Below are 27,212 nucleotides of genomic sequence, written 5' to 3' on the forward strand. Positions count from 1 at the left end.
TGATGTGGGCACCTCTTTCCTTCACCAGCTCCCACCTTCTTTGTGTCACCCCTTACGGCTCAGAGGCCCCACCTGCAGCATCTCATGGGCCAAGCTTATGCTTGTGGCCTCCCCCTAGCTTTCAAAGGATGCGGAGAAGGATCCTGGGGTCTCTGCCTCCACCCCCACCAAACAGGAAGGGTGTTCCTGTCTGGGACAGCCAAAAAGGAAAAATTCTCTGAACCCAGTGGAAGACAGACAGTGAACAAGTAAACAAAGCCAATAATTAATTCATTTCAAAAGGGGAAGGCCTGTGAAGGGAAGGGTGGGGTTCTGGAGGATAGCATCCCAGGAGGGGGCATGGGGAAGGTCCTGCTGAGGACAGGGCACGTAGGCTGAGCCTTGAGGGATAAGAGGGTGGCAGACATACTGAGATCCAGAAGAACCTTCCAGAGAGGGGACCACTCATGGGGGGATGGTCCTGAGGTGAGCAGGAAGACGTGACATGTAAGGGAACTGGCGGCAGATACCTGTGACTGAGGGTGGTAAGCAGAGGAGACGGATGGGCCAGGCAGCTAGGACCCTGCCAGTCTGGGTGAGACATTGGTTTTTAATGAGAACACTGGGAAGCCATGGAAGGGGCTCAAGCAGAGGAGCATCATGATTTGATTTGTGTTAAAGTCCAGACTGGCTGTGGTGTGGAGAAGGGACTGGAGAGGGACAGAGGCCCCAGGAACCAGTCGGGAGTAAGGTGATGGTGTCTTGGGCCAGGATGGGGAAGATACAGTGCAGAGGTGTGTGCAAGGCACAGTTAACGCCCATGTATGTTAGCTCTCCAGTTTGTAATGTAGAGTAGGATGTAAGTCCCATCCTAAAGGCCCTAGCAGAGAGCTGGAATGCATGGAATATGTGATTGATACTGGGTTTGATTAGAACGTCTTTAAAATTTATTGATACATTTACCTACATTTATTAAAATGACTTAGAATTTATTGTGCTGTTCAAGTTATTATTTTAGTGGCAATCTCTTTTTAACTTTATTTTGAATTTAAAGAGTGATGTTATGACTTTCTAAAGCCCTGAACCAAATTATTTTCTGCACTTAGTCAAGTCTGGACTGCTACTTAGATGACTCAAAAGTATTAGGACTTTGGCTGGGCGTGGTGGCTCATGCCTGTAATCCCAGCACTTTGGGAGGCTGAGGCGGGCGGATCACCTGAGGTCAGGAGTTCGAGACCAGCCTGGCCAACATGGTGAAACCCCATCTCTACAAAAATACAAAAATTAGCCGGGCATGATGGCAATGCCTGTAATCCCAGCTACTCGGGAGGCTGAGGTGGAAGAATCGCTTGAACTGGGGAGGTGGAGGTTGCAGTGAGCCAAGATCGTGCCATTGCACTCCAGCCTGGGCGACAAGAGCGAAACTCTATCTCAAAAAAAAAAAAAAAAAAAAAAAGTACTAGGACTTGGCCAGGTGTGGTGGCTCATGCCTATAATCTCAGCACTTTGAGAGGCCAAAGTGGGCGGATCGTTTGAGCCCAGGAGTTCAAGACCAGCCTGGTCAACATGGAGAAACCCCATTTCTACAAAAAGTACGAAACTTAGCTGGGCATGGTAGCACGTGCCAGTAGTATCAGGTACTCACTACATGGGAGGCTGAAGTGGGAGGATCACTTGAGTCAGGGAGGTGGAGGTTGCTGTGAACTGTGATTGCATCACTGCACTCTAGCTTGGGCAACAGAGTGAGACCCTGTCTCAAAAAAAAAAAAAAAAAAAAAAGGGAGAGATGGAGTCTCACTCTGTTTCCTAGAGTGGTCTTGAACTCCTGGGGTCAAGCAGTCCTCTCACCTCAGTCTCCCAAATAGCTGGGACTGCAGGCACACACCACTATGCCCAGCTCTTCTAGATGATCTCTTTTTTTTTTTTTTTGAGACGGAGTCTCACTCTGTTGCCCAGGCTGGAGTGCAGTGTCGCAATCTCGGCTCATTGCAAGCTCCGCCTCCCAGGTTCACGCCCTTCTCCTGCCTCAAACCCCCGGGTAGCTGGGACTACAGGCACCCGCCACCACGCCAGGCTAATTTTTTGTATTTTTAGTAGAGACGGTGTTTCACCGTGTTAGCCAGGATGGTCTCGCTCTCCTGACCTCGTGATCCACCTGCCTCGGCCTCCCAAAGTGCTGGGATTTACAGGCGTGAGCCACCGTGCCCGGGCCTAGATGATCTCTTTTAGGTGGATACTCATTGTTATGATTTCTGCCCTCCCCTTTTCTGGGCCACCGGGGGCCCGGGAGGAAGTGTACAAACCATGTCATGGCAGCCTTCCCTGTGGGCTCCAGTGAAGTTGCTCATGTGTCTTGGCCCTTGGTGACTGGTCTCTGATGCTGTACTAATGGTCAGTGGACCTGCGGTCTGTCTTTGGGGTACAGGAAATGCATGAGGTTTGCCCAGTGGGTGTGACCATGGCCCTGCAGACAGGGCAGCTCCTGCCTCTTCTCTCCCTGTTGCTGTCCGTCACCCAACACCAGCCAGCCTGTCACCTCCGATATGGGCGCCCTCACTCCTGGACTCTGACACGTCCCTTGCAGGCACACTGTCAAAGGGTCAGTCGAAACTTCTGGATTCTTCCATCATCGGGGAATGGATAGCATGCCGCTGTTGCCCTTCTCTGCCTGAGCAATCCATATTGTTGTGTCTGCTCTTCTCTGTGCCCCATGTTGATGCAGAGCTCCCATGAAGTCTCCCAGAGGGTGAGTGGGAAGTTGGCACACCCCCTCAGCTTGGGCATTCCCATTACCTCTCTAGCCACTGTCACTGTCCTGCATGTTCCTGGGATGGGGGAGTAGACCAGGCAGAACCTTCAGCCCAGTCTCATTACTTGGGCTCTCCCCACCGAACCGCTGTCAGCATCTGAAGGGCTTTGTCTTGCCCGTGACAAGGACTCTACTTCAAATCCCCCATTCCTTTCTCACTCTGCCTCCTAAGAGTTCTATGTTCAGACCCTTAAGCTGTTGGAAATTAGAAGACTTCTTCTCCATTAACAAAGGCAAGTTTATTATCTCACTGTGGACTTGATACCAGAATCTAGCATGAAGCTCCTAGTTCAGCAGGGACTTCCTGGTGTTCACCCCATTCTCACCCCTGCACCGCTACAAAGATGGCCATGGATTCAGTGGGTGGGGATATGAAGCAACGTGATTTTCAAACAAGGGAAACTTCTGCTCATCTCAAAATTATCATTTGATCAGTGGAAGGTTGTGTAATTGATACCTATCTCCCCTGCCTAAATGTAATAGGATTAAATTCTGGTTACTATTAATGTTCAGCAACCCCAAGTCCTTTTTGGGATCAATAAGACACCTTAGTTGTGCTTACAACCCTTAGTGCAGAGATTCTCATATTTGGCTCCACTTTGGAGTCTTTCTGATAGCTTTGAAGAAGTGCTGAGGCCTGGGACTCACCATAAGACTGATTTAATTGGTTCGGAATGTGGCCTGGTTTTTTAGCCCCTAAAGCAAGCTTGTCTAACCTGTGGCCTGTGGGCTACATGTGGCCGAGGATAGCTTTGAATGTGGCCCAACCCAAATTTGTAAACTTTCTTAAAACATTATGAGATTTGTTGTTGTTGTTGTTTGTTTGTTTGTTTTAGCTCATTGGCTAGTGTTAGTGTATTTTATGTGGGGCCAAGACAACTCTTCCAGTGTTGCCCAGGGAAGTCAAAAGATTAGACACTTCTGCCCTAAAGCTTCCCACATAATGTTCAGGCAAAGCAGAGATCCTTGAACTAGCTACCAGCTAAGTAAAGAAGCCATTCACTTGGGTTTAGAAGTCATGTACTAAATTGTTCAAATGGACATGAGCTTATTTGATTATATTGCTATTTTGAATTACTGCAGTTTGAATGTTATTTTATTATTTTTTTTCAGACAGGATTTCACTCTGTCACCCAGGCTGGAGTGCAGTGACGTGATTATGGGCCACCGCAGCCTTGACCCGCAGGCTCAGGCGGTCCTCTCACCTCAGCCTCAGGAGTAGTGGGGACCATAAGCTTGCACTACCACACCAGCCAATTATTTAAAAAATGTTTGATGGAGACAGGGCCTCCGTATGTTGCCCAGGCTGGTTTCGAACTCCTGGGCTCACGTGATCCTCCTGCCTTGACTTTCCAAAGTGCTGGCATTACAGGTGTGAGCCACCATACCTGGCCAAGTGTTATATATTTTTTTAATCAAAAGACTTTTCTTTAAATATAGATTTTTTTCAAGTTTGCTGAAACTTGATTGAGTTTCATTGCTTTCACAGCGTCTGCTTGTACATAATGGTAGCATTTGACTCACTTAGAAATTTTTATTGAGGCAAAATTTCTTGCATTAAGGCAGTGGCTATATTGGCATTCGCTAGGGCAGCTGCCCTCCAGCTCAGCTGTGCATTAGAATCACCTTGGCAACTTTTATTTTATTTTATTTTATTTTATTTTATTTATTTATTTCGAGATGGAGTTTTGCTCTTGCTGCTCAGGCTGGAATGCAGTGGCATGATCTTGGCTCACTGCAACTTCCGCCTCTTGGGTTCAAGCGGTTCTCCTGCCTCGGCTGCCAGTGTAGCTGGGATTACAGGCGCCGGCCACACTATGCCTGGCTAATTTTTTGTATTTTTAGTAAAGACAGGGTTTCACCATGTTGGCCAGGCAGGTCTCAAACTCCTGACCTCAGGTGATCCACCCGCCTTGGCCTCCCAAAGTGCTGGGATTATAGGCATGAGCCACTGCGCCCGGCCGCCTTGGCAACTTTTAAATGTTCCAAAACCTAGGTTTTATCCCAGACCAATTACATCAAACTGTCTGTGGCTGGGGCGCTGCCATCAGCATATTTGAAAATTCGCCAGGGGACTCCAACATACCACAAAATTTGAAAATGAATAACCTGGAGACATTTATGTGATATGTATCACCTGGAAATCTTGTCAATACGCAGATTCTCTGATGAAGAAGGACTGGGATGGGCTCCAAATCCTGCATTTCTAACTAGCTCTCACATGACAGCAATAAGAGAGCAATGGTGCTGACCTGCAGCAACAGCTCACTTAAATGGCAAGGACCTAGAAAGCTTAAAAAGCCTGGGTCCTATTACTAGTGAATTTAATTTGATGGCACTGAGTAGGGTCCAGAATTTGACAATTTTAAAAAGCTCCCCAGGTGACTATTATATTGAATCCCAGGATGGGAACCCCTGTCATGCTACGGGCTGGCTATGCCTCTTGTTATATAAATGGTTAATTAATGGCATCAGGTGAAGGGGGAAGGGAGAAGACAAAAACAAGGCCAGGTGGGGGCCCCCTCTGGGATGGCATATCTAAAAAAGGTCCCTCTTTAGAGAGAACTCACCATAAGGCTACCAGATTTTTTCAATGCATCTTAAAGCCCCTGCTTTGCATATTGTTTGAATACAGTTACATGTTGACTATCTAGAGGCCCTAATTCCAAATATGTAAGATAAAATAAAACAAGTTCCATCTTGTCACCTACTGCAATTGTATTCATACACTGTAGACAGTGCTGAATACAACTCAAGCACAGAACAGATTTTGGAACAGCTGGGGATGGGGGAAGGAGAGGACTTACCAGCAGGAAGGGAGAAGGGAGGCGTGGTAAAGCCTTCCTTCTCCTCCGGAACGGTGACTGCCATGACTGGGCTTCTGCCACCTGCCCAGTGACAGCCCCCCTCCAGACCACAGAGTCTGCAACAGAACCTGAAGCCCCAATCCTCCCTATACGTTTCTTCTTTATATTATTTCAAACAGTTTTGTTGCCTTTGATCTTTTCCCCTAGAGCTTGCTCAGTGCTGGCCTTGTGCTGTCCTGCCTCTGATTCACAGGCTGTTCTTTGGAGTGTCCCTCTCTGAACCTCTGGAGATGCCCTTTTTTGTGCCACCTCCCGACCGTGCTTAGCACAGTGCAGCTCAGGGCCACTGGATACAGTTGTGCAGGATGTGCCCTAGAGAGGGCACCTGGTGAGGGGCACAAGAGGGGCTGGGCCAGTCATGCTCTACGCTTTGCTGCAGCAGGAGCCAGAGTTGCCTTTCTGCTCTTCCATTCGCTGGAAGGCACCAAGGGGCACCTTTTTCCAGTTTGCATGTAAGTGCTGCCTTGTGTGCTAGTGGAGGCTCAAAGCAGGTCACCCATGGGTGCTTACTAAGTGCTCACTGAATGAATGAATGCATGAACAAAAGAACAAAATAGAGGAAATACAGATAAATAGGAAGCTTTCATAGTCATTTAGGTCAAGGTTAAGGAAGTCCTAAACTAGAATGTAAATGTGTGATGGAAAGCAGGGGATAAACAGAGGAGCAGAAGCAACAGGTGGTGGATTGGATTAAGGTTCAAGGATGGCAAAGGAGGGAGGGAATAAAAATTACCTCCTACCTGTAGTCACCAGTAATGCTTGACTCTTCCACAAGAAGAACAGGGACAGTGGGGTACGGGTGAGTTCTATGCACCCAAGTCTGGAGAGGTGGCTTTGGTGAGGCAACAAGTTAACAGGAGTGATGCACCTCTGATGTCAGGCCGTGAAACAAGCAGTGTAGAGAGATGTGAGACCACCCCCATCCCCTCAGAGAGCTTATGCTCTAGGTAGGGATACCAGACACAGAATTTCTGGTGCTGGGCTGTGTCAATCAGCAGCACCCATGGGTGACAAGTGGCAATTAATAATACTATAGTAGCTGTATCTACCTACTACTTGTTTTACTCTTCAGGATGAGCTTTCATCTGTGAGAAGTAGCTATTATGTTGCTTCTCATTGAAGAAGAAATTGATGCTTCCTACCCCATCTCCTGACTGCCAGTCAAAACATTAGGTTGAATCATATAAAATTACCATTTTGTAGGTCAAAAATGGTCAAATATCAGCAATTTCATATAGTTCAGCTTAATACATTCCACTATTTTTGCTGTTTGAGACCTTTTAAATGCTTTTATTGGCTTAAGTCAATTATAAAAGGAGATTTTTGATTACTGATTCAATCTCCTTACTAGTCAGATTTGCTATTTATCTAGGTTATTCAGATTTTCTGTTTCTTCACAGTTTAGTCTTAGAATTTGTCCATTTCATCTAGGTTATTCAATTTGTTGGCATACAATTGTTCATAGTACTGTCTTATGATCTTTTATTTCCATAGAATCAATAGTAATATCCCCATTTCCATTGCTGATTTTAGTAATTTGAGTCTTCTTTTTTCTTAGCCTACTAGCTAAAAGTTTGTCAGTTTTGCTGATCTTTTCAAAAAATCAACTCTTCATTTCATTGATTTTCTCTTTTGCTTTTCTGTTCTCAACTTCATTATCACTGCTCTTATATAGCTTTTATAATTGCCTATGCATTTACCTTTACTAAGATGTTTATTTCTTCATGTGGGTTCAAGTTACTGTCCAGCATTTTTTCATTTCATGTTTTCATATACCTTTGGGCCTTCATTTCACTCTGCACCTAAGCATTTCTTGCAGGGCAGCTCTACTGGTGACAAACTCCCTTGGCTTTTTAAAATCTGGGAATATCTGAATTTCTCCCTCACTTTGAAGGACATTTTTTCCAGTCATAGGATTCCTAGTTGACAGGTCTTTTCCTTTTAGCACTTTGAACATATTGGCCCATTGCCTTTTGGCTTCCAAAGTTTCTGATGAAAAATCTGCTGATAATCTTACTGAAGATACCTTGTATATGATGATTTGTATCTCTCTTGCTATTTTGAAAATTCTTTCCTTTTTTATTGATAATAGATATACATAGTTTCAGGATACATGTGATAATTTAATACAGTCATATAATTTGTAAAGATCAAAGCACCATACTCAGGATATCTGTCACTTTAAATATTTGTCTATTCTTTATGCTAGAACCATTTCAGTTCTTCTCTTCTAGCTATTTGGAAATATACAATAGATTATTGTAAACTATAGTCACCCTACTGATCTGTTTAACACTAGGTCTTACTTCTTTATCAAACCATATATTTATACCCATAATCAACTTCTCTTCATACCCACTTTTCCTCTACCCTTCTCAGCCTCTGGTAACCGTTAATATTTTCTATCTTTGGGGGCCGGGCGCGGTGGCTCATGCCTGTAATCCTAGCACTTTGGGAGGCCAAGGCGGGCAGATCACGAGGTCAGGAGATTGAGACCATCCTGGCTAACATGGTGAAACTCCGTCTCTACTAAAAATACAAAAAATTAGCCGGGCACGGTGACAGGTGCCTGTAGTCCCAGTTACTTGGGAGGCTGAGGCAGGAGAATGGCGTGAACCTGGGAGGCGGAGCTTGCAGTGAGCCAAGATCGCGCCACTGCACTCCAGCCTGGGCGACAGAGTGAGATGCCAACTCAAGAAAAATATATATATTTTCTATCTTCACAAGATTTGTATTTTTAGCTCCCACATATGAGTGACAACATGCAATATTTGTCTTTCAGTGCTTGGCTTATTTCACTTAACATAATGACCTCCAGTACCATCCATGTTGCTGCAAATTACAGGATTTCATTCTTTTTTATGGCAAATTTTACACACACACATTCACATAACTGTTTATCCATTGATAGACACTTTGATTGGTTCCATATTTTGGCTATTATGAATAGGGTAGCAGTGAACATAGGAGTGAACATACTCATTTTGATATATTCATTTCCTTTCTTTTGGGTATATACTCAGTAGTAGAATTGCTGGATCACAGCACAGTTCTCTTTTTAGTTTCTTTGAGGAACCTCAATACTGTTCTGCCTAGTGGCTATACTAATTTACATTTTCATCAACAGTGTACAAGGGTTCCCTTTTCTCCACGTCCTCACCAGCACTCGTTACTGACCATCTTTTGGATCAAAGCTGTTTCAACTGGGGTGAGATGATATCTTATTGTAGTTTTGATTTGCATTCCTCTGATGACTAGTGATGTTACCATTTTTTCATATACTTGGCCATTTGTATGTCTTCATTTCAGAAATATCTGTTCAGACCTTTTGTCTATTTTTAAATTGGATTTTTTGTTTTTTGCCGTTGAGTTGTTTAAGCTCCTTATATATTCTGGTTATTAATTTCTTGTCAGATGGGTAGTTTCTAAATATTTTCTCTCATTCAGCAGTCTCATCTTTTTTTTTATTGTTTCCTTTGCTGTGCAGAAGTTTTTTTTAGCTTGATGTAATCCCATTTGTCTTTTTTGCTTTGGTTGCCTGTGCTTTTGGGGTCTTACACAAAAATTTTTGGCCAGACCAATGTCCTGGATCATTTCCCCAGTGTTTTTTTTCTAGCAGTTTCAAAGTTTCAGTTCTTAAATTTAAGTCTTTGATCCATTTTTACTTGATTTTTGTGTATGGTGAGAGATAGGGGTCTAGTTTCATTCTTCTGAATGTATTTATCTAGCTTTCCCAGCACTACTGAAGAGACGGTTCTTTCCTCACTGCATGTTTGTGGAGACTTTGTCAAAGATGAGTTGCTCATAAATGCATGGATTTATATTTCGGTTCTCTATTCTGTTCTACTGGTCTATGTGCCTGTGTCTGTTTTATGCTGGTACCACGCTGATTTGGTTATAATAACTTTGTAGTAAATTTTGAAGTCAGGTAGTATGATGCTTCCAGCTTTGTTTGTTTTGTTTAGGATTGCTTTGACTATTCAGAGTCTCTTGTGGTTCCATATAAATTTTAGAACATTTTTCCTTTTCTATGAAGAATATCATTGGTACTTTGATAGGGATTGCATTGAATTTGTAAACTGCTTTGAGTAGTATTGTCATTTTAATGATATTAAAGCTGTGAACATAGATTAGAATATCTTTCCATTTTTTGATGTGTCCTCCTCCATTTCTTTCATTGGTGTTTTATAGTTTTCCTTGTAGAGATCTTTTATTTATTTGGTTAAATTGGTTGCCAGGCTTTTAATATTATTTATAGCTATTATAAATAGAATTGCTTTCTTGATATCTTTTTCATATTGTTCACTGCTGGTGTATATAAATGCTGCTGATTTCTGTATGTTGATTTTGTATTTTGCAACTTTACTGAATTAGTTTATCAGTTCTAACAGCTGTTTGGTGGAGTCTTTGTTTTTCTAAGTATAAGATCATGTTATCTGTGAACAAGGCTAATTTGACTTCTTCCTTTCCAGTTTGGATACCCTTTATTTTTTTCTCTTGCCTAATTGCTCTGGTCAGGATCTTCTAGTATTATATTAAATACAAGTGGCAAAAGTGGGCATCCCTGTCTTGTTCTAGATCTTAGAGGAAAGTCCTCAATTTCTCCCTGTTCAGGATGATGTTAGCTATGGGTTTGTCCTATATGACCCCTATATTTTGAGGCATGTTCTTCTTATATCCTGTTTGATGAGGGTTTTGATCATAAAGCAATGCTGAATTTTATCAAATGCTTTTTTGGCATCCATTGAAATAATCATATAGTCTTTGTTCTTGGTTCTGTTAATGTGATGTATCATGTTTATTTATTTGCATATGTTGAATCATCCTCGCATCCCTGGGATGAATCTCACTTCATCATGGTGAATGATCTTTTTATTCTTTTTTTTTTTACTAGACAGAGTCTTGCTCTTGTTGCCCAAGCTGGAGTGCAGTGGCGCGATCTCGGCTCACTGCAACCTCCGCCTCCTGGGTTCAAGCGATTCTCCTGCCTCAGCCTCCCAAGTAGCTGGGATTACAGGCAGATGCCACCACGCCCGGCTAATTTTTGTATTTTCAGTAGAGACGGAGTTTCATCATGTTGGCCAGGCTGGTCTCAAACTCCTGACCTCATGATCTGCCCACCTTAGCCTCCCAAAGTGCTGGGGTTTACAGGCGTGAGCCACCGCACCCGGCCGATCATGGTGAATGATCTTTTTAATGTGTTGTTGAAGTCAGTTGGCTAGTATGTTGATGAGAATTTTTGCATCTGTGTTCGTCATCTTAGTTTTCCTTTTTTTGTTACATCCTTCTCCGGTTTTGGTATCAGGGTAATGCTGGCCTCATAGAATTAGCTTGGGCGTATTGGAGTATTCATTCCTCTTCAAAAAAAAAAATTTTTTTTTTGAGACAGGGTCTTGCCCTGTCACCCAGGCTGGAGTGCAGCGGTGCAGTCACAGCTCACTGCAGCCTTGATCTGCTAGGCTCAAGGGATTCTCTGCCTCAGCCACCCAAGTAGCTAGGACTACAGATGTGTACCACCATGCCTGGCTAATTTTTTTTTTCTTTTTTTTTTTGGGTAGAGACATGGTTTTGCCATGTTGCCCAGTCTGGCTCTTCAGTTTTTTTTGAAGAATTTGTGTAAAATTGATATTTGTTATTTAAATATTTGGTAGAATGCAGAAATAAAGCCATTAGGCCATGTGGGGATTTCTTTCATGGGAGACTTTATTATGGCTTCAGTATCACTACTCATTATTGGTTTATTGAGTTTTCCTATTTCCTCATGATTGAATCTTGGTAGATGTATATGTCTAGGAATTTATCCATTTCTTCTAGGTTTTCTAGTTTGTTGGCATATAGTTGTTCATAATAGTCTCTAATGATTCTTTGTATTTCCATGGTCTCAATTGTTATGTCTCCTTTTTCATTTCTAAAGTTATTTGTTTGGGTTTTCCCTCTTTTTCTTTTTTCTTGGTCTAACCAAGGGCTTGTCAATTTTTGTATCTTATCTTTTTTTTTTTTTTTTTTTTGAGACAGCATCTCAATCTGTTGCCCAGGCTGGAGTGCAGTGGAATGATCATGGATCACTACAACCCTGAACTCGTGGGCTGATGCAATCCTCCTCCTGCGTCAGCCTCCCAAGTATCTGGGTACTACAGGCATGCACCACCATGCCTGGCTAATTTTTTTTTTTTTTTTAAAGATGGGGTCTCACAGGTCTCGCTATGTTGTCCAGGCTTGCCTTGAACTCCTGCCTCAGGCAATCCTGCTGCCTCAACCTCCCAAAGTGCTAAAATTACAGGTGTGAGCCACCATGCCCAACCCTTGTATTTATATTTAATTTTACCAATGGGTTTTATACATTCAAATGTTTTTCTTTTCTTTTTTTTTCTTTTTGCACTTTAGTGTTTTTTTCTTGCAGATTGAATAACTCAATATTTAGTGTTTCTTGTAAGATGGTGGTGAATTCTCCCTGCTTTCATTTGCCTGGGAAAAACATATTTGAAGGATAACTTTGCGGAATACAATATTTTTGGATGGCAGTTTTTTCAGCACTTTAAAAATGTCGTTCTACTGCTTCCCGCTGGCCTGTATGGTGTCCACTGAGAACTGCCAGACACATTGGAGTGCCTTTATATGTTATTTGCTGATTTTCTCTTGCTGCTTTTAGGATTCTGTTTGTCCCTGACCTTTGAGAATCTGATTATTATATGTCTTGAGGTAGTCTTATTTGGGTCAAATCCGTTTGGTGTTCTCTAACCTTCCTATACCTGGATATTTATATCTTTCTCAAGTTTTGGAAAGTTTTTTTTTTCTCTTTTTTTTTTTTTGAATAAGCTTTCTACCCCTTGCACTTGCTCAACTCCCTATTGAACCTCAATAATTCTTAAATTTTGTCTTTTTTTTTTCTCCCTGTGTCACCCAGGCTGGAATGCAGTGGTGCAATCACAACTCACTGCAGCCTCAACCTCCTAGGCTCAAGCAAATCCTCCCATCTCAGCCTCCCGAGTAACTGGGACAACAGGCACGTGCCATCATGTCAGGCTAATTTTTTGTATTTTTTCTAGAGACAGGGTTTTGCCATGTTGCCCAGACTGGTCTTAAACTCCTGGGTTCAAGCAATCCACCTGCCTTGGCCTTCCAAAGTACGGGGATTACAGGCATGAGCCACTGTGCCCAGTCGAGTCTTTTTTTTTTTTTTTTTTTTTAAGACAGGTTCTCACTCTGTCCCCTGGGCTAGAGTGCAGTGGTGTGATCACAGCTTACTGCAGTCTCGAACTCCTGGGTTCAAGCAATCCTCCCACCTCAGCCTCCTGCATGGCTGGGACTACAGGCATGCACCACGATGCCCTGCTAGTGTTTTTATTTTTTGTAGAGAAAGGGTCTCACTATGTTGCCCAGGCTAGTCTCGAACTCCTCCCTTCATGTGATCCTCCTGCTTCAGCCTCCCAAAGTGCTGGGATTACAGGCATGAGCCAACTCATTTGGCACGTTTGGTCTTTTGAGGTAATTTTCTGTATCTTGTAGGCAATCTTTGTTGATTCTCATTTTTTAAAGATTTTTTTCTCCTTTATGTATTTTCAAATAGCCTATCTTTAGGCTCAATGATTCTTACCTCTGCTTGACCCATTCTTCTTTGGAAAGCCTCTAAGGAATTCTTCAGTTCCGCAAACATATTTCTCAGTTCTAAGTTTTCTGCTTGATTTCTTTTTATTATTTCAACCTCTTTGCTAAGTTTATTTGATAAATTTCTGAACTGCTTTTCTGTGGTATCTTAAAGATCACTGAGTTTCCTTAGAACTTCTATTCTGAATTCTTGGTTAGAGAGCTTACATATCATTCTTTCATTTAGAGTCAGTTACTGGTTCCTTGCTATGTCCCTTTGGGGAGATCATGATTCCCTGTTTGCTATTGTTTCCTGTTGATGTGTATGTCTTTACATTGAAGGATTATTCATTTAATCCAGTCTTCTCTGGCTGGCTTGTTTTTGTATTTTATTGGATACATTTGCTTAGAGGCTTTTTGCTGCTAGGTCACTGCCTCCTTTTCAGCTCTAGGTAGAGCCTTAAACCCAGGTTCACCTCAGCTGTTAGTAAACTATCAGAACGCTGCCCTTCCAGAATGGGGGAGGTCCCCAGGGGGTTTTCCTGGCAGGGTGGGAAGGCTGGCTAGGGGTCCATGCCCAGGGGATCTGTGGGACAAACCTCCTATAGCGTGGTACTGCAAAACAGCCACTCTGATTTGGCATCTCCTTTTGCTGAGTTACACAACAGAGATTCCAGAGCTGGGGATGGTAGTCCCACCTCCCTGCTTTGCCTCTGTCTGTCCTCAGGGATATTTCTCCCTTCAGGCACTTGCAATGCTTGCCATGGATTAAGGCAGAGCAGGCCTCCTGCCAGGGAACCCAAGATGGTAGAGAAGCTGAATGTCCACCTCAATTGGACTTTTTCCAGTGTAGAAACCGTGAGTTGGAGGAAACGTTTTTGCATGCCTGGTGATCGGCATAATGTGGGAAATGTTGTTATGGATGTAGAAATCCAATTGTCTTACCATCTGCTCCGGGTTTTTTCTGGGGTCCTGGGAACTGTCTCATCTTCATATTTGAGTTCTGAGGTCCTTCTGGTGATAATTTCAGCACTGTATATTTGTTTTTATTTTTCTGCTGGGGAGGGGTGGGTACTAAAGCCAGCTTACTTCTATGCCACCATTTCAGAACTGGAAGTCTTTCACTTTTGAAAGTTTGATTTTAATGTGCCTAGGTGTGGGTGTCTTTGAGTTCATCTTACTTGGAGTTCATTTAACTTCTTGGATGTTTGTATTCAAGTCTTTCACCAAATTTGGAGAGTTTTCAGCCATTATCTTTTCAAAATACTCTTGCTACCCTTTTCTCTCTCCTTATCCTTCTGGAATTCCCACAGTGTGTGTGTGTGTCTGCCTGATGGTGTCCCACAGGTCCTTTAGGCTCTGTTCACTTCTCTTCAGTCTTTTTTCTGATCCTCAGACTTGATAATTTCCATTGTCCTCTCTTCAAGTTTGCTAATTCTTTCTTCTGCCTGCCAAATCTGCCTTTGAATCCCTCTAGTGAATTTTTCATTTCAATTATTGTACTTTTCAGTTCTGGGGTTTGTGGTATCTTTTTAAGTTTTCTATCTCTTTACTGGTATTTCCATTTTGTTCATACATCATTATCTTGATGTTCTTCACTTCTTCCTTTAGTTCTTTGAGCATCTTTAAGACAGTTGTTTTAAAGCCTTTGCCATCAGGCCTCTTTCAGGGACCGTTTCTGTTGACTTATTTTTCTTCCTTTGGGCCATATTTTCATCTTTCTTCATATGTCTTGTGATTTTTTTGTTGTTGAAAAGTGAATGTTTGAATCTAACAGTGTGGTATCTAGAAATCAGATTCTCCCCCTCCCCTGGGCTCACTGTTTTTGTTTACTTATTTGATGGTTGTGTACTGTGTATGCTGAGGATAACATAAGCCTGAGGTATAAATGTAAGGTTTCCTCAAGTCTTCTCTTTTCTCTTTCTTTTTTCTTTTTTTTTTTTTTTTTTTGTGAGCAGAGTCTCGCTCTGTCACCCAGGCTGGAGCACAAACGGTGTGATCTCAGCTCACTGCAGCCTACACTTCCCGAGTTCAAGCAACTCTCCTGCCTCAGCCTCCAGAGTAGCTGGGATTACAGGCACCTGCCACCATGCCCCGCTGATTTTTGAATTTTTAGTAGAGATGGGGTTTCATCATGTTGTCTAGGCTGGTCTCAAACTCCTGATCTCGTGATCTGCCCGCCTCAGCCTCCCAAAGTGCTGGGATTACAGGCGTGAGCCACTGCGCCCGACCTCTTTTTTTTTTTTTTTTAAGACAGAATCTCACTCTGTCACCCAGGCTGGAGTGCAGTGGTGCAATCTCAGCTCACTGCAACCTCCACCTCCCAGGTTCAAGCAATTCTTGTGCCTCAACCACCCAAGTAGCTGGGATTACAGGCATGCGCCACCACACCTGGCTAATTTTTTGTATTTTTAGTAGAGACATTGTTTCACCATGTTGGCCAGGCTGGTTTCAAACTCTGACCTCAGGTGATCCCCCCTGCCTCGGCCTCCCAAAGTGCTAGGATTACAGGTGTGAGCTAGCACTCCCAGCTTCTCAGGTCTTTTCTGATCCTTTCTCTGGGCGTCCATGGTCATTTCTATTTTCCCCTATATATAGGTGTTTGTTTTTGAATGTCCTGGTCTTTAATGTCTGGCTTCTAAAAGGGAAAAAAGCAGAAAATTAATGGGGGAGGTGCTGGCCCTTTAAATTACCTGGAGGTCACTTCAGCCCAAGGGAGAGGGGCTTGCAACATTGGAGGGACATACAATAACAGTGGCTCTCAGCCTCTTTGTCTGCACTTCTGTGATTAGAACCAGCAATCAGTGATCAGAGCACAGATCCTTGATATTTGGAGGGTCAGGGTCTTTGTTTCTGCCTACCCTGGCTCCCTCAAGCTATGTGCAGGTCGCTCCAGGAACATGGGCACAGCTGCCTACCATGTGACTGAGAGGTGGGGGATGGGTAGCTGCTACTCTGTTAAGAGCTGAAGTTGACCAGAATTAACTACTATTTAATATCCAAGCCTTCCCCGAGAAATTTGCAAGCCTTCAATAGATTCCAAATAGTTTCAAAATAGTTACAGCAGGAAGATTTTGCTAATGCAGTTGTTGTCTGGGTGGGGAAGATTGCTGGTGCTTTCTACTCCATCATCTTCCCCCTCTCTTAGATTTTCACATGTGTGGTTACATTAAATCCTGATGAGCAGAGAATTTGCCCCAAACATTTCTTGGTATTTTTAGGGAAATGTATATGTTGCAAATTCTAGTCTCCAGTGTGAATGATAAATAAAATGTGGTTGTTGCTGTTACATCATTATGTTTTTTCCCTGTTTTTAGATAAACCAGATATTTTCAATCAATGAAAAACGATGACAGATATTTCAGGCAGTCTTCAATTAGCTGGCCATAATATGTTTTATATTAAATGAAATGTTTCATAAGCCATGTACACTTTTAAAATCCATCTCTATCTCACCATACCTCACATGATACAGTGCTTATGTTGTGGCAAAATAACACCCAGACTCAAGTTTTAGAGTTCCTTAAGGTAAGGTTGGCTACGAGAAGGAATGAGGGTCCCCACACAAACTTGCAAGGCCCCAAAAGACAGTGATTTTTCTTGCGATACATTAAGTCACAAGCACACTAATCATGGTGAAATGTTACAACCGTGCAAAGTATTTGATAGTGTTAACTACTGATGTCCAGAGTTTTCATGAAGGATATAGCTGACATATATATTTTTTAAGATCATGCTATTTATCTAGGGAGAGTAAAACATCAGCGTGCTAGGGTTTTAACTTTTCTTTCTTTTTTTTTTTTTTTTGAGATCGAGTCTCGCTCTTGTGGCCCAGGCAGGAGTGCAGTGGCGCGATCTCAGCTCACTGCAACCTCCACCTCCCGGGTTCAAGGGATTCTCGCTACTCAGCCGCCCAAGTAGCTGGAATTACAGGCGCCCGTGACCGTGCCCGGCTGATATTTGTATTTTTAGTAGAGACAGGGTTTCACCATATTGGCCAGGCTGGTCTCGAACTCTTTTTTGTTTGTTTGTTTTTTGAGACGGAGTCTCACTCTGTCACCCAGAGTAGAGTACAACGGCGCAATCTTTGCTCACTACAAGCTCTGCTTCCCGGGTTCACGCCATTCTCCTGCCTCAGCCTGCCGAGTAGCTGGGACTACAGGCGCCTGCCACCACGCCTGGCTAATTTTTTGTATTTTTAGTAGAGACGGGGTTTCACCGTGTTAGCGAGGATGTTCTGGATCTCCTGACCTCGTGACCCGCCCGTCTCGGCCTCCCAAAGTGCTGGGATTACAGGCGTGAGCCACCGCGCCCGGCCTGGTCTCAAACTCTCTACCTCAGGTGATCCACCCTCCTCGGCCTCCCAGTGTTGGGATTACAGGTGTGAGCCACTGCACCCGGCCGGGTTTTAACTTTTCTTAACTGGCAATTACTTTTTTTTGAGACGGAGTCTCGCTCTGTTGCCAGGCTGGAGTGCAGTGGTGCGATCTCGGCTCACTGCAGTCTCCACCTCCTGGGTTCAAGCGATTCTCCTGCCTGAGCCTCCCAAGTAGTTGAGATTACAGGTGTGTGCCACCACACCCAGCTAATTTTTGTATTTTTAGTAGAGATAGTGTTTCACCATGTTGGCCAGGATAGTCTCCATCTCCTGACCTCGTGATCCACCCGCCTTGGCCTCCCAAAGTGCCAGGATTACAGGCGTGAGCCACTGCGTGGGGCCCTTTTTTTTTTTTTTGAGACAAGGTATTGCTCTGTTGCCCAGGCTGGAGTGCAGCTATGTGATCACAGCTCATTGCAGCCTCATCGACCTCCTGGGCTCAATCAATCCTCCCACCTCAGCCTCCTGAATAGCTGGGACTACAGGCATATGCGCTACACCTGGATAATTTTTGCTTTTTGAGTTTTTTTCCTGATAGAGCCAAGATTTTGCTATGTTGCCCAGGCTGGTCTCAAACTCTGGGCTCAAGTGATCTGCCTGCCTTGGCTTCCCAAAGTATTGGAATTAGAGGCGTGGGCCACCACACGTGGCCTAAGGCCTAATTGGCAGTCTTCATGACATAGAACTTCATCTCTTATGGGCAGGGCTGCCTTCATGGACGTGTAATTTGTGCTGTTAGAAATACCTAGTGCTGATGTAATGTTCTTCTGTTGCCATTGTGAAGTTCTTAATAAATTATAAACAAAGGCCCCTGCATTTTCATTTTCACTGGGCCCTGCAAATTGTATCGCTGTTCCTGATGATGGGAGCTGATTTCATCTTCCTTTACCATATCGTATGAGCTAAAGCATGGTTTTCATGGGATAAACTATGGACCAGGCAAGGGCGGTGGTAAGCCGAAGGAGCTTCTGGCCAACACCTTTTATTTCTACCAGAGACTGAACTTGGTATGATAGGCAAGGGAAAGAAAGAGCATAGTTTAGAAGCAGGCAGGGGCTACTGACAGCTAGAGATTCTCCATTAATAACAACAGCACCTGCTGGTATACTCCTGCTACACCCACCACCGTTTCAAGTAGCTAAAATATCTGCCAGGCTCTGGCTAAGTGCTTCATATTCATTATTTCCTTTAACTTAATCTTCTCAACAACCTACAAAATGAGTATTATTTTTATAGATGAAGAATCCGAAGTTACCAGTAATTAAGTTGCCTACAATTATAGAGGCATTCACTGTCCTTCCTACTAACTTAAAAAGAACCAGTCTATCTTGTCTTGTTAAAATTGGATGTGAATCATGATTTTCGCCCTTTAAAAGATGTATTGGCAGGGCAAGGGCCATAGACTTCGTTAGTTTTATTTTTTCTACTTTTTTACTTTTAAGTATAATTGTAGATAGTATTGTTGTTTAGTACCTTTTGGATGGACATTTTCTTTCCTTTTTCTCCATGGATGCTATCTAGACAGTATAACAATACTGGAAGTGTTTTCCAAGAAGAAATACATACACCCTCCTCTTTCTCTCAGAAGATGTCAGTAAACAGTCCTATCTATTTTTTAAACCTCAGCCAAAATAACATTTAGTTCATTGATTATTTCTGCTATTATTTTCTTAGTTTTTATGTGTGATTGTATTCCACCATAATTTTAAAAGATTATCCAGCCAAGCATGGTGGCTCATGCCTATAATCCCAGCATTTTGGGAGGCCAAGGCAGTTGGATCCCTTGAGCCTAGGAGTTCAAGACCAGCCTGGGCAACATGACGAAATCCCATCTCTACAAAAAATACAAAAAATTAGCCAAGCATGGTGGCACACACCTGTAGTCCCAGCAACTGGGGAGGCTGAGGTGGGAGGATCACCTGAGCCTGGAGGTGGAGGTTGCAGTGAGCCGAGATCACACCACTGCACTTCAAACTGGGTGACAGAGCAAGACCCTGTCTCAAAAAAAAAAAAAAAAAAAGATTATCTATGTGTTCTATTTTAATTTTGCATTAAAATATAGTTTTTCACAAGTTTATAAATACAGAAATCTCATTCTGGACTAACCCCAATCATATGTCTTGCAGGAAAGCGTCTCTAGCAACTGATATCCCCAGACTTGGATATAGTTCCTCATCCAATCACAAGTACATCCCCCGGAGGGCAGTGCTTTATGTACCTGGAAATGATGAAAAGAAAATAAAGAAGATTCCATCCCTGAATGTAGATTGTGCAGTGCTTGACTGTGAGGATGGAGTGGCTGCAAATAAAAAGGTAATGGCATGATTTAGTATGAGAAAAAGAAAGGTATTGAAATTTGCATCTCTTCCGAATAGTGACATTGCCCGCTATTTGGAAAGATTCTATCGTATAGAATAGAATAACAATTCTTTGACCTACTTTTATATAGATTCTAAATGTGTATCTCTTTTCTCTGAGAGAAAGGAAGAATCCCACCAAAGTATATTTTAAAATCATGACCTTCAGTAGATGAGACTATGTGTACGTATAGATAAAAAGATAGACAATCAATTTTGGCCATGATATTTGCTGGTCTAAGTAAATGAGTGACATCAGGGGTCCTCAGTCCCCAGGCCATGGACCAGTACAGGCCACAGTACAAGCCTGTTAGGAACTGGGCCAGACCCCAGGAGATGAGCAGTGGGCAAACAAGCATTATGGCCTAAGCTCTGCCTCCTATCAAATCAGCAGTGGCATTAGATTCTCAAGGAGCATGACCCTGTTGTGAACTGTGCATGTGAAGGATCTAGGTTGCACGCTCCTTGTAAGAATCTAACTAATGCCTGATGATCTGAGGTGGAACAGTTTCATCCGAAACCATTGCACCACCCCCACCTCCCATGGAATAATTACCCTCCACAAAACAGGTACCTGGTGCCAAAAAGGTTGGGGACCACTGAATTAGATAATTCTAAAATTGTGGTGTAAGATTTTCAGACTGATAAAATGCAACTAGGAAGTTCTTTCTTCTTCTTACCACCAGGTATACTGAGTAATGGTCTTTTCTCTTCTGGGTTACGTGTCAAGAGAATAAAACATAGTTTTTCATGGATAAATCACCATTTTCTCTACTTAATTTAAGGGAAATGACACATAGAACCTCAGTGGTTGGCTGTAGCTTCTGGCTTATTTCCTCATGGCCTGACCAAAGAGATGAGCCTTAGAAAATATCCAATTTTTAGGCCAGATGAGGTGGCTCATGCCTGTAATCCCAGCACTTTAGGAGGCCAAGATAAGAGCATCGCTTGAGCTCAGGAGTTTGAGACCAGTCTGGCCAACATAGCAAAACCCCATTTCTACCAAAAAAAAAAAAAATTTAGCCAGGTGTGGTGGCGTGTACCTGTAGTCCCAGCTACTCAGGAGGCTGAGGTGGCAGAATCACTTGAGCCCAAGAGTTTGAGGCTGCAGTGAACCATGATCGTGCCACTGCACTCCAGCTTGGGCAACAGAGTGAGACCCTGTCTCCAAAAAAGTTTTAAAAAAACAAAATAACCAATTTGTAAATAGATACAAAAGACTCTTACCGCATGATTGTATAGTAGTTGCTTTTTATTTTGTTTTGCTCAACTTTGTTTTCTATGTTTTTCTAATGAACATGGATTCATTCGATAATTAGTTGAGATATGTAAGTCATTATAACAATAACTTACATTTGCATGGAACTTTTAAAGTTAAAAACATGAGTTCGCTTGACCTTTATCTATCCAGGCCCTAGACAATGAGGTTGGGCTGGGAATGGGTCATGGGGCGGGGGATGAGGGAGCTGGCTCTCTGAATTTATGCCTACTTAAAAGTTTCTTGCCCCAGGTGACCTGAAACAACGTGGCTGTACTATACAATTTTCTGGATTAATTGCTTTTTCTGGAGTTTCTAGCTAATATTTGCCTTAATTTTAAAGAAAATTTAATTTCCAGTATCTTCGTAATGGTCAAACTAAGGCTTTCCAAGTATTTGGAAAAGGATTAGAATGAGCCTGTGGAATCTAAAATGTCTACTCAACATCTTTGGCATGTGCCAAGGAAAATACTATTAATCCTTCTCCCAGAGATTAAAGTAAATAGGCCTTTTTCTGAAGGCTATAATGTGATTTCAGTATGCTCCTTCCCATACCTCATGTAGTGCACTCCAAGATTAGATGCTAAATTGTAATTCCAGTTCTGTGTGACCCAGGGCAATTCACTTTACTTCTTTGCCTCAATTTCTTATCTGTACTGTAGGGATGACAATATCTTCTTTTGTCAGGGACAGGGTTTATTATGAGAAAAAAGTTGATAAAGTACCTGGGAGTAGCTTGATTTCCTATAGGAAATAGATTAGATAAATCCTGTAGTAATCATGATTAGAGGGGAATTTATTTTAGCATTGTAGCACAGTGAGCCATTAGGTGCCCTGATAAACTTCTAATTATAGTTCTTCATAGATCTTGAGGCTGTCCTCCAATACCCACCTGAGAATGTTTTCTGCCACTCAGATGAGTTGGAAATATAGTCTATTTCTGCTTTACATTTCCTTATTGTTTATCTGGGTTCCTAAGCCATCCTTATCTCCGTAGTAGTAGCAGCTGTGCTACCACTTAGGGGAACCGTGAGGAGGAGAAGGGAAAGAAGAGTTAATGATGGGCAAGCTGTGCCCACCATCTTGAAGTACATGTGTCCACATAGTGTCTTTACTAGGACATTTTCATTCTCCTAATGCAGCTGGACATTGCAATGTGCTAGACATACTGTTTTAGGCATCCTAAGCTCAGAGTCAGCTAAAATTTCATTAAAAAAATTTTTTTTGGTCGTTCTGTTGCCCAGGCTGGGGTGCAGTGGTGTCATCATAGCTCGCTGCAGCCTCCAACTCCTGGGCTCAAGCAGTCCTCCCACCTCAGCTTCCTAAGCAGCTGGGACTATAGGCACCCACCACCATACCCAGCTAATTGTTTTATTTTTTGTAGAGATAGGGTCTTGCTGTGTTGCCCAGGCTGTTCTTGAACTCTTGGGCTCATGTGATCCTCCTGCCTCGGCCTCCCAAAGGGCTGGGATTACAGGCATAAGCCATGATGCCCGGCCAAAATTCTCTTTTTTATCCATAGAAACTTCTGGAAAGCCAAGCTGGTCTTTGTTTAAAATAATAGTAACAATAGGCCGGGCACAGTGGCTCACACCTGTAATCCCAGCACTTTGGGAGGCTGAGGTGGGCAGATCACGAGGTCAGGAGATTGAGACCATACGAGCTCAGGAGATTGAGACCATCCTGGCTAACATGGTGAAACCCCATCTCTACTAAAAAATACAAAAAATTAGCTGGGCGTGGTGTCGGGCACCTGTAATCCCAGCTACTCGGGAGGCTGAGGCAGGAGAATGGTGTGAACCCAGGAGGCAGAGCTTGCAGTGAGCCGATATCGTGCCACTGCACTCCAGCCTGGGCGACAGAGCAAGACTCCGTCTCCAAAAAACAAAAAACAAATAATAATAATAATAATCTTGGCTGGGTGCAGTGGCTCACATCAGTGTTCCCAGCACTCTGGGAGGCCAAGGCAGGCGGATCACTTGAGGCCAGGAGTTCAAGACCAGCCAGGGCAACATGGCAAAACCTCATCTCTACTAAAAATACAAAAAATCAGCCAAGTGTGGTGGCACACACCTGTAATCCCAGCTACTCGGGAAGCTGAGGCATGAGAATCGCTTGAACCTGGGAGGCAGAGGTTGTAGTGAGCCGAGATAGCCCCACTGCACTTCAGCCTGGGTGACAGAGCAGGACTCTGTCTCAAAAAAAAAAAAAAAGTTTTTTGTTTTTTTTTTTTCCTTAAAATCTCTATCTAGGACTTAATTTTATCTGACATATTTCACATCATAGCCTAAGCCTGTCAAGGTCTTTTTGAATTTTGATTTCATTATCCAACATTTATATCATCTGAGAATTTGACATGCACATCATATGAAAATTTAACAAGTTTCTGGGAAATTTTGAAGAGGTTGGGGCCAAGTGCTGCACAAGAATGCCACTAAAAACTTCTTTTCCGGTTTATTGAATAGAGATGTATATAGTGCTGACGATATGCTGGGCGCTGTAATTTGCATGACAAGCCATTGAGGTGCTATGATTACATCCATTTTACAAGTAAGGAAATTGAGGCACAGAGATAGCCAGTTCATAAATTTTTTCTTTTTTTCATAGATAGAGTTTTGCTCTTGTTGCCCAGGCTGGAGTGCAGTGGCGCGATCTCAGCTCACTCACTGCAATCTCCGCCTCCTGGGTCCAAGTGATTCTCCTGCCTCAGCCTGGGATTACAGGCATGCACCACCATGGCTGGCTAATTTTGTATTTTTAGGAGAGATGGGGTTTCACCATGTTGGCCAGACTAGTCTCCAACTCCTGAGGTCAGGTGATCTGCCTACCTCCGCCTCCCAAAGTGCTGGGATTACAGGCCACCGCACCCAGCCCCCACGCCCAACCCAGTTCATGAATTATACCATGAATGTGCTTATTCAGAAACCTAACTCTCCTAAAATCCAATCTTTTCATGCAGATATTATGATATTTTCATCAAATGCCTTTTCAAAGTGAAGATATGTTCTCAATCTACTTGTCCAAAAATACCTTCTCCCCCAGTACCTCCACCTAACCAGCAAAGTGAGGTCAGGTAAATGAGACTTGTTCTTGAGGAACCCCAAGTCAGTACCTCATTGTTACCACCTCTTTGTAAACTGTTGGAAATACAAAAATGCTGTACTGAGAATTTTCTTTCTTCCTTTTCTTTTCTTTTTCTTTTTTTTTCTGAGACAGAGTTTTGCTCTTGTTGCCCAGGCTAGAGTGCAATGGTGTGATCTCAGCTTAATGCAACCTCTGCCTCTCGGGTTCAAGAGATTCTCCTGTCTCAGCCTCCTGAGTAGCTGGGATTACAGGCGCGTGCCACCACACCTGGCTAATTTTTGTAATTTTAGTAGAGACGGGGATTCATCATATTGGTCAGGCTGGTTTCGAACTCCTGACCTCAGGTGATCTGCCCACCTCAGCCTCCCGAAGTGCTGGGATTACACGCGTGAGCCTCAGAATTTTCTGTTACAAGTGCTGTATTACATATATTGTTATTTACATACCTTATCTCATCTACATATGTTATCTTATTCAATCCTTATAGCAATGTTTTGAAATATGTACAAGGTAACATTGCCATTAAATAGCAGAACCAAGATTTGAGTCTCCTAGAATTTTTGCCAGGAACCAGCCTCCAGCTCACCTGCTCGTGTATGTCCTAACCCACCTTTTTCGTCTTTCTTGGAAAGCGAGCGCCTTGGCTTCTTTTTATCTTTTGTCAGCTTCCTGTTCTCCATTATCTCTCCAAGGTAACTGACAGGAGCTCTGTGTTCCCATCTGCAGACTATTTCACTGTCCTGGGACTGGGATTGTCATCCATTTAGACCTAGGAGCTTCAATTCACTGGAAAGTCCAGATAAGCCTGAAACTTCTCAAGTATCTCATATTCTCTTTTCTTTCTCAAAGTCACCTCTTAATCATGTTTCTTATTTGAATATTATTCTCTTGATGGAGGACACAGAGACCATTTTTAGTGAGTTTATTTCTCAGTAAGAAGAAATCCATATTAAAACTCTTAATTTCAGATTATCTAGTTAGAGTCTGGCTAAACTGAACCATTATTGCCTAATTCAGCTTTCTTGGCATTATTAAAATGTAGTCACTTCATTTTGTATCTCATTTTTTTATTAATAGACTAATTCCATATTTCATTTGATTGACTCTGTGAAATATGGGCTTATAATGAAAACAATAGGAGTTTCCACAAAGCAGTTTATAAGTATATAATACCTTCCAGCAGGCTCTAATCCTGTCCTGCTAATCCAATTTGTGTTTAAGTAGCTCCTTCATGTCAAGGATGGCACTACCAGCTCACCTTCTCAAGCACGGATGATAAAAAGACTGCCTCCACTCCCTCTTATCTCCTCCTTTTCATTGTTAAATGCATGAGGAGGTGTGGGGCTGTCTACGCCACTGCTTGCTGGGCCACACTAAAAATATGCCAAGTAATGCACCGATTTCTGATGTAACTCAATGACACTGGGTGAGGCCAAGAAAGTAGGCACCGAGGAGGAAGAGGCATGATTCCATAGCTGCCATTTCAGTTGAATGAATATTTAAACAATTCTTTAAATTTATTTACTATTGAAGTATTTAAATTTAAATACCTAATCAATACTTAAATAAATACTGAGTACCTACTCAACTAGTTGCCATGGCAGGCAGGAGGGAGACAAAAATGGTGGCAGATCCCCAACCTGGAGGAGACACAAGCTGTTGTTGAGAGTGGCAAAAAGTAAATAGCTATGATCCAACAAAATAGGTCCATGAGAACATATTCCTTTCTTAATCATTTGGTTCTGAGTCGGGTTTTTTTGTTTTTGTTTTTTTGAGAAGGAGTCTCGCTGTTGTCGCCCGGGCTGGAGTGCAATGGTATGATCTCGGCTCACTGCAACCTCCGCCTCCTGGGTTCCAGCAATTCTCCTGCCTCAGCCTCCCAAGTAGCTAGGATTACAGGCGCCTGCCACCACACCCAGTTAATTTTTGTATTTTTAGTAGAAACGGTGTTTCACCACGTTGGCCAGGCTGGTCTCGAACTCCTGACCTCAGGTGATCCTGCCTCAGCCTCCCAAAGTGCAGGGATTACAGGCGCGAGCCACCATGCCCGGCCAGTTCTGAGTATTTTTTAATTGTCATTTGGTCTCTTGCTTGAAATATAACATACAAAAGAGTGCTTCCCAAAGTCTATGATGAAGAACCAGTTTAGTTATCCAATCCATTGTGGACTGATACTTTTGTAAAATACAATACAAATGAATTGCTATAAAAATTAAGTGCTGATTGGGTGACAGCAATGTCAGGTGCTACAGAAGTTTCTAAACTGTTTCTCTCCAAGGTTGCGCTTAATCATAGTGGCATGGTAAAGTTTCAAGGACCAAGACTGGGCCACAAACCATACCTTGAGTAGCAAGGATTTAAATTTCCAAGTGTGTGAGAGTTTTTTGTTTTTTGTTTTTTTCAATTTATCTTTTCATTGCTGAGCTCTAGCATAGTGGCATGGTGGGTGGTTAGAGAAATGTGATGTGAATGGTGATAGTTCTTTGAAATTTGTCATTCTGCTTCATGACCGAATAAATTAGCCATTTTTTGTAACTGTTCCATGTGCTGAAGAAGAACGTATATTTTCTATTTACTAGGTGCAGAGTTCTGTATATTTTCTATTAGACCAAGCTTGTTAATTATGTTATTCAAATATACAAATCTTTACTGACTTTTATCTGCTTGATGTATCAAAAATTGAGAGAGTCTAGTTGAAATCTATTCTCCAATAGAAATTTTGCCAATGTCTTTAGGTATATACACATTTAGAATTACTACATATTCCTGGCATATTGATTCATGTATTTCTATGTACTGACCGTCTTTATCCCTTATAATGCATTTTGCTTGAATGTTTATGTGGTCTGATGGTAATACAGCAACATCAACTTTCCTTAGGTTGGCATTTGCTCAG

The 27,212-nt window shown here is 42.7% G+C and overlaps 1 protein-coding gene across 14 annotated transcripts in view; it reads left to right on the forward strand.

The window, feature by feature from the left end:
* The window catches only part of CLYBL (citramalyl-CoA lyase), a 290,169-nt gene that overhangs the window by 146,777 nt on the left and 116,180 nt on the right, over positions 1–27,212 (forward strand). For all 14 annotated transcript variants that reach the window (XM_024231099.3, XM_024231097.2, XM_063715019.1 and 11 more), the window contains exon 2: positions 19,744–19,930. In XM_024231099.3, the coding sequence (XP_024086867.1) occupies positions 19,744–19,930 (187 nt within the window). The remainder of the gene's footprint in view (positions 1–19,743; positions 19,931–27,212) is intronic.

The sequence above is a fragment of the Pongo abelii genome, chromosome 14 (assembly GCF_028885655.2).
Source record: "Pongo abelii isolate AG06213 chromosome 14, NHGRI_mPonAbe1-v2.0_pri, whole genome shotgun sequence".
In the NCBI taxonomy this organism is placed as follows: domain Eukaryota; kingdom Metazoa; phylum Chordata; class Mammalia; order Primates; family Hominidae; genus Pongo; species Pongo abelii.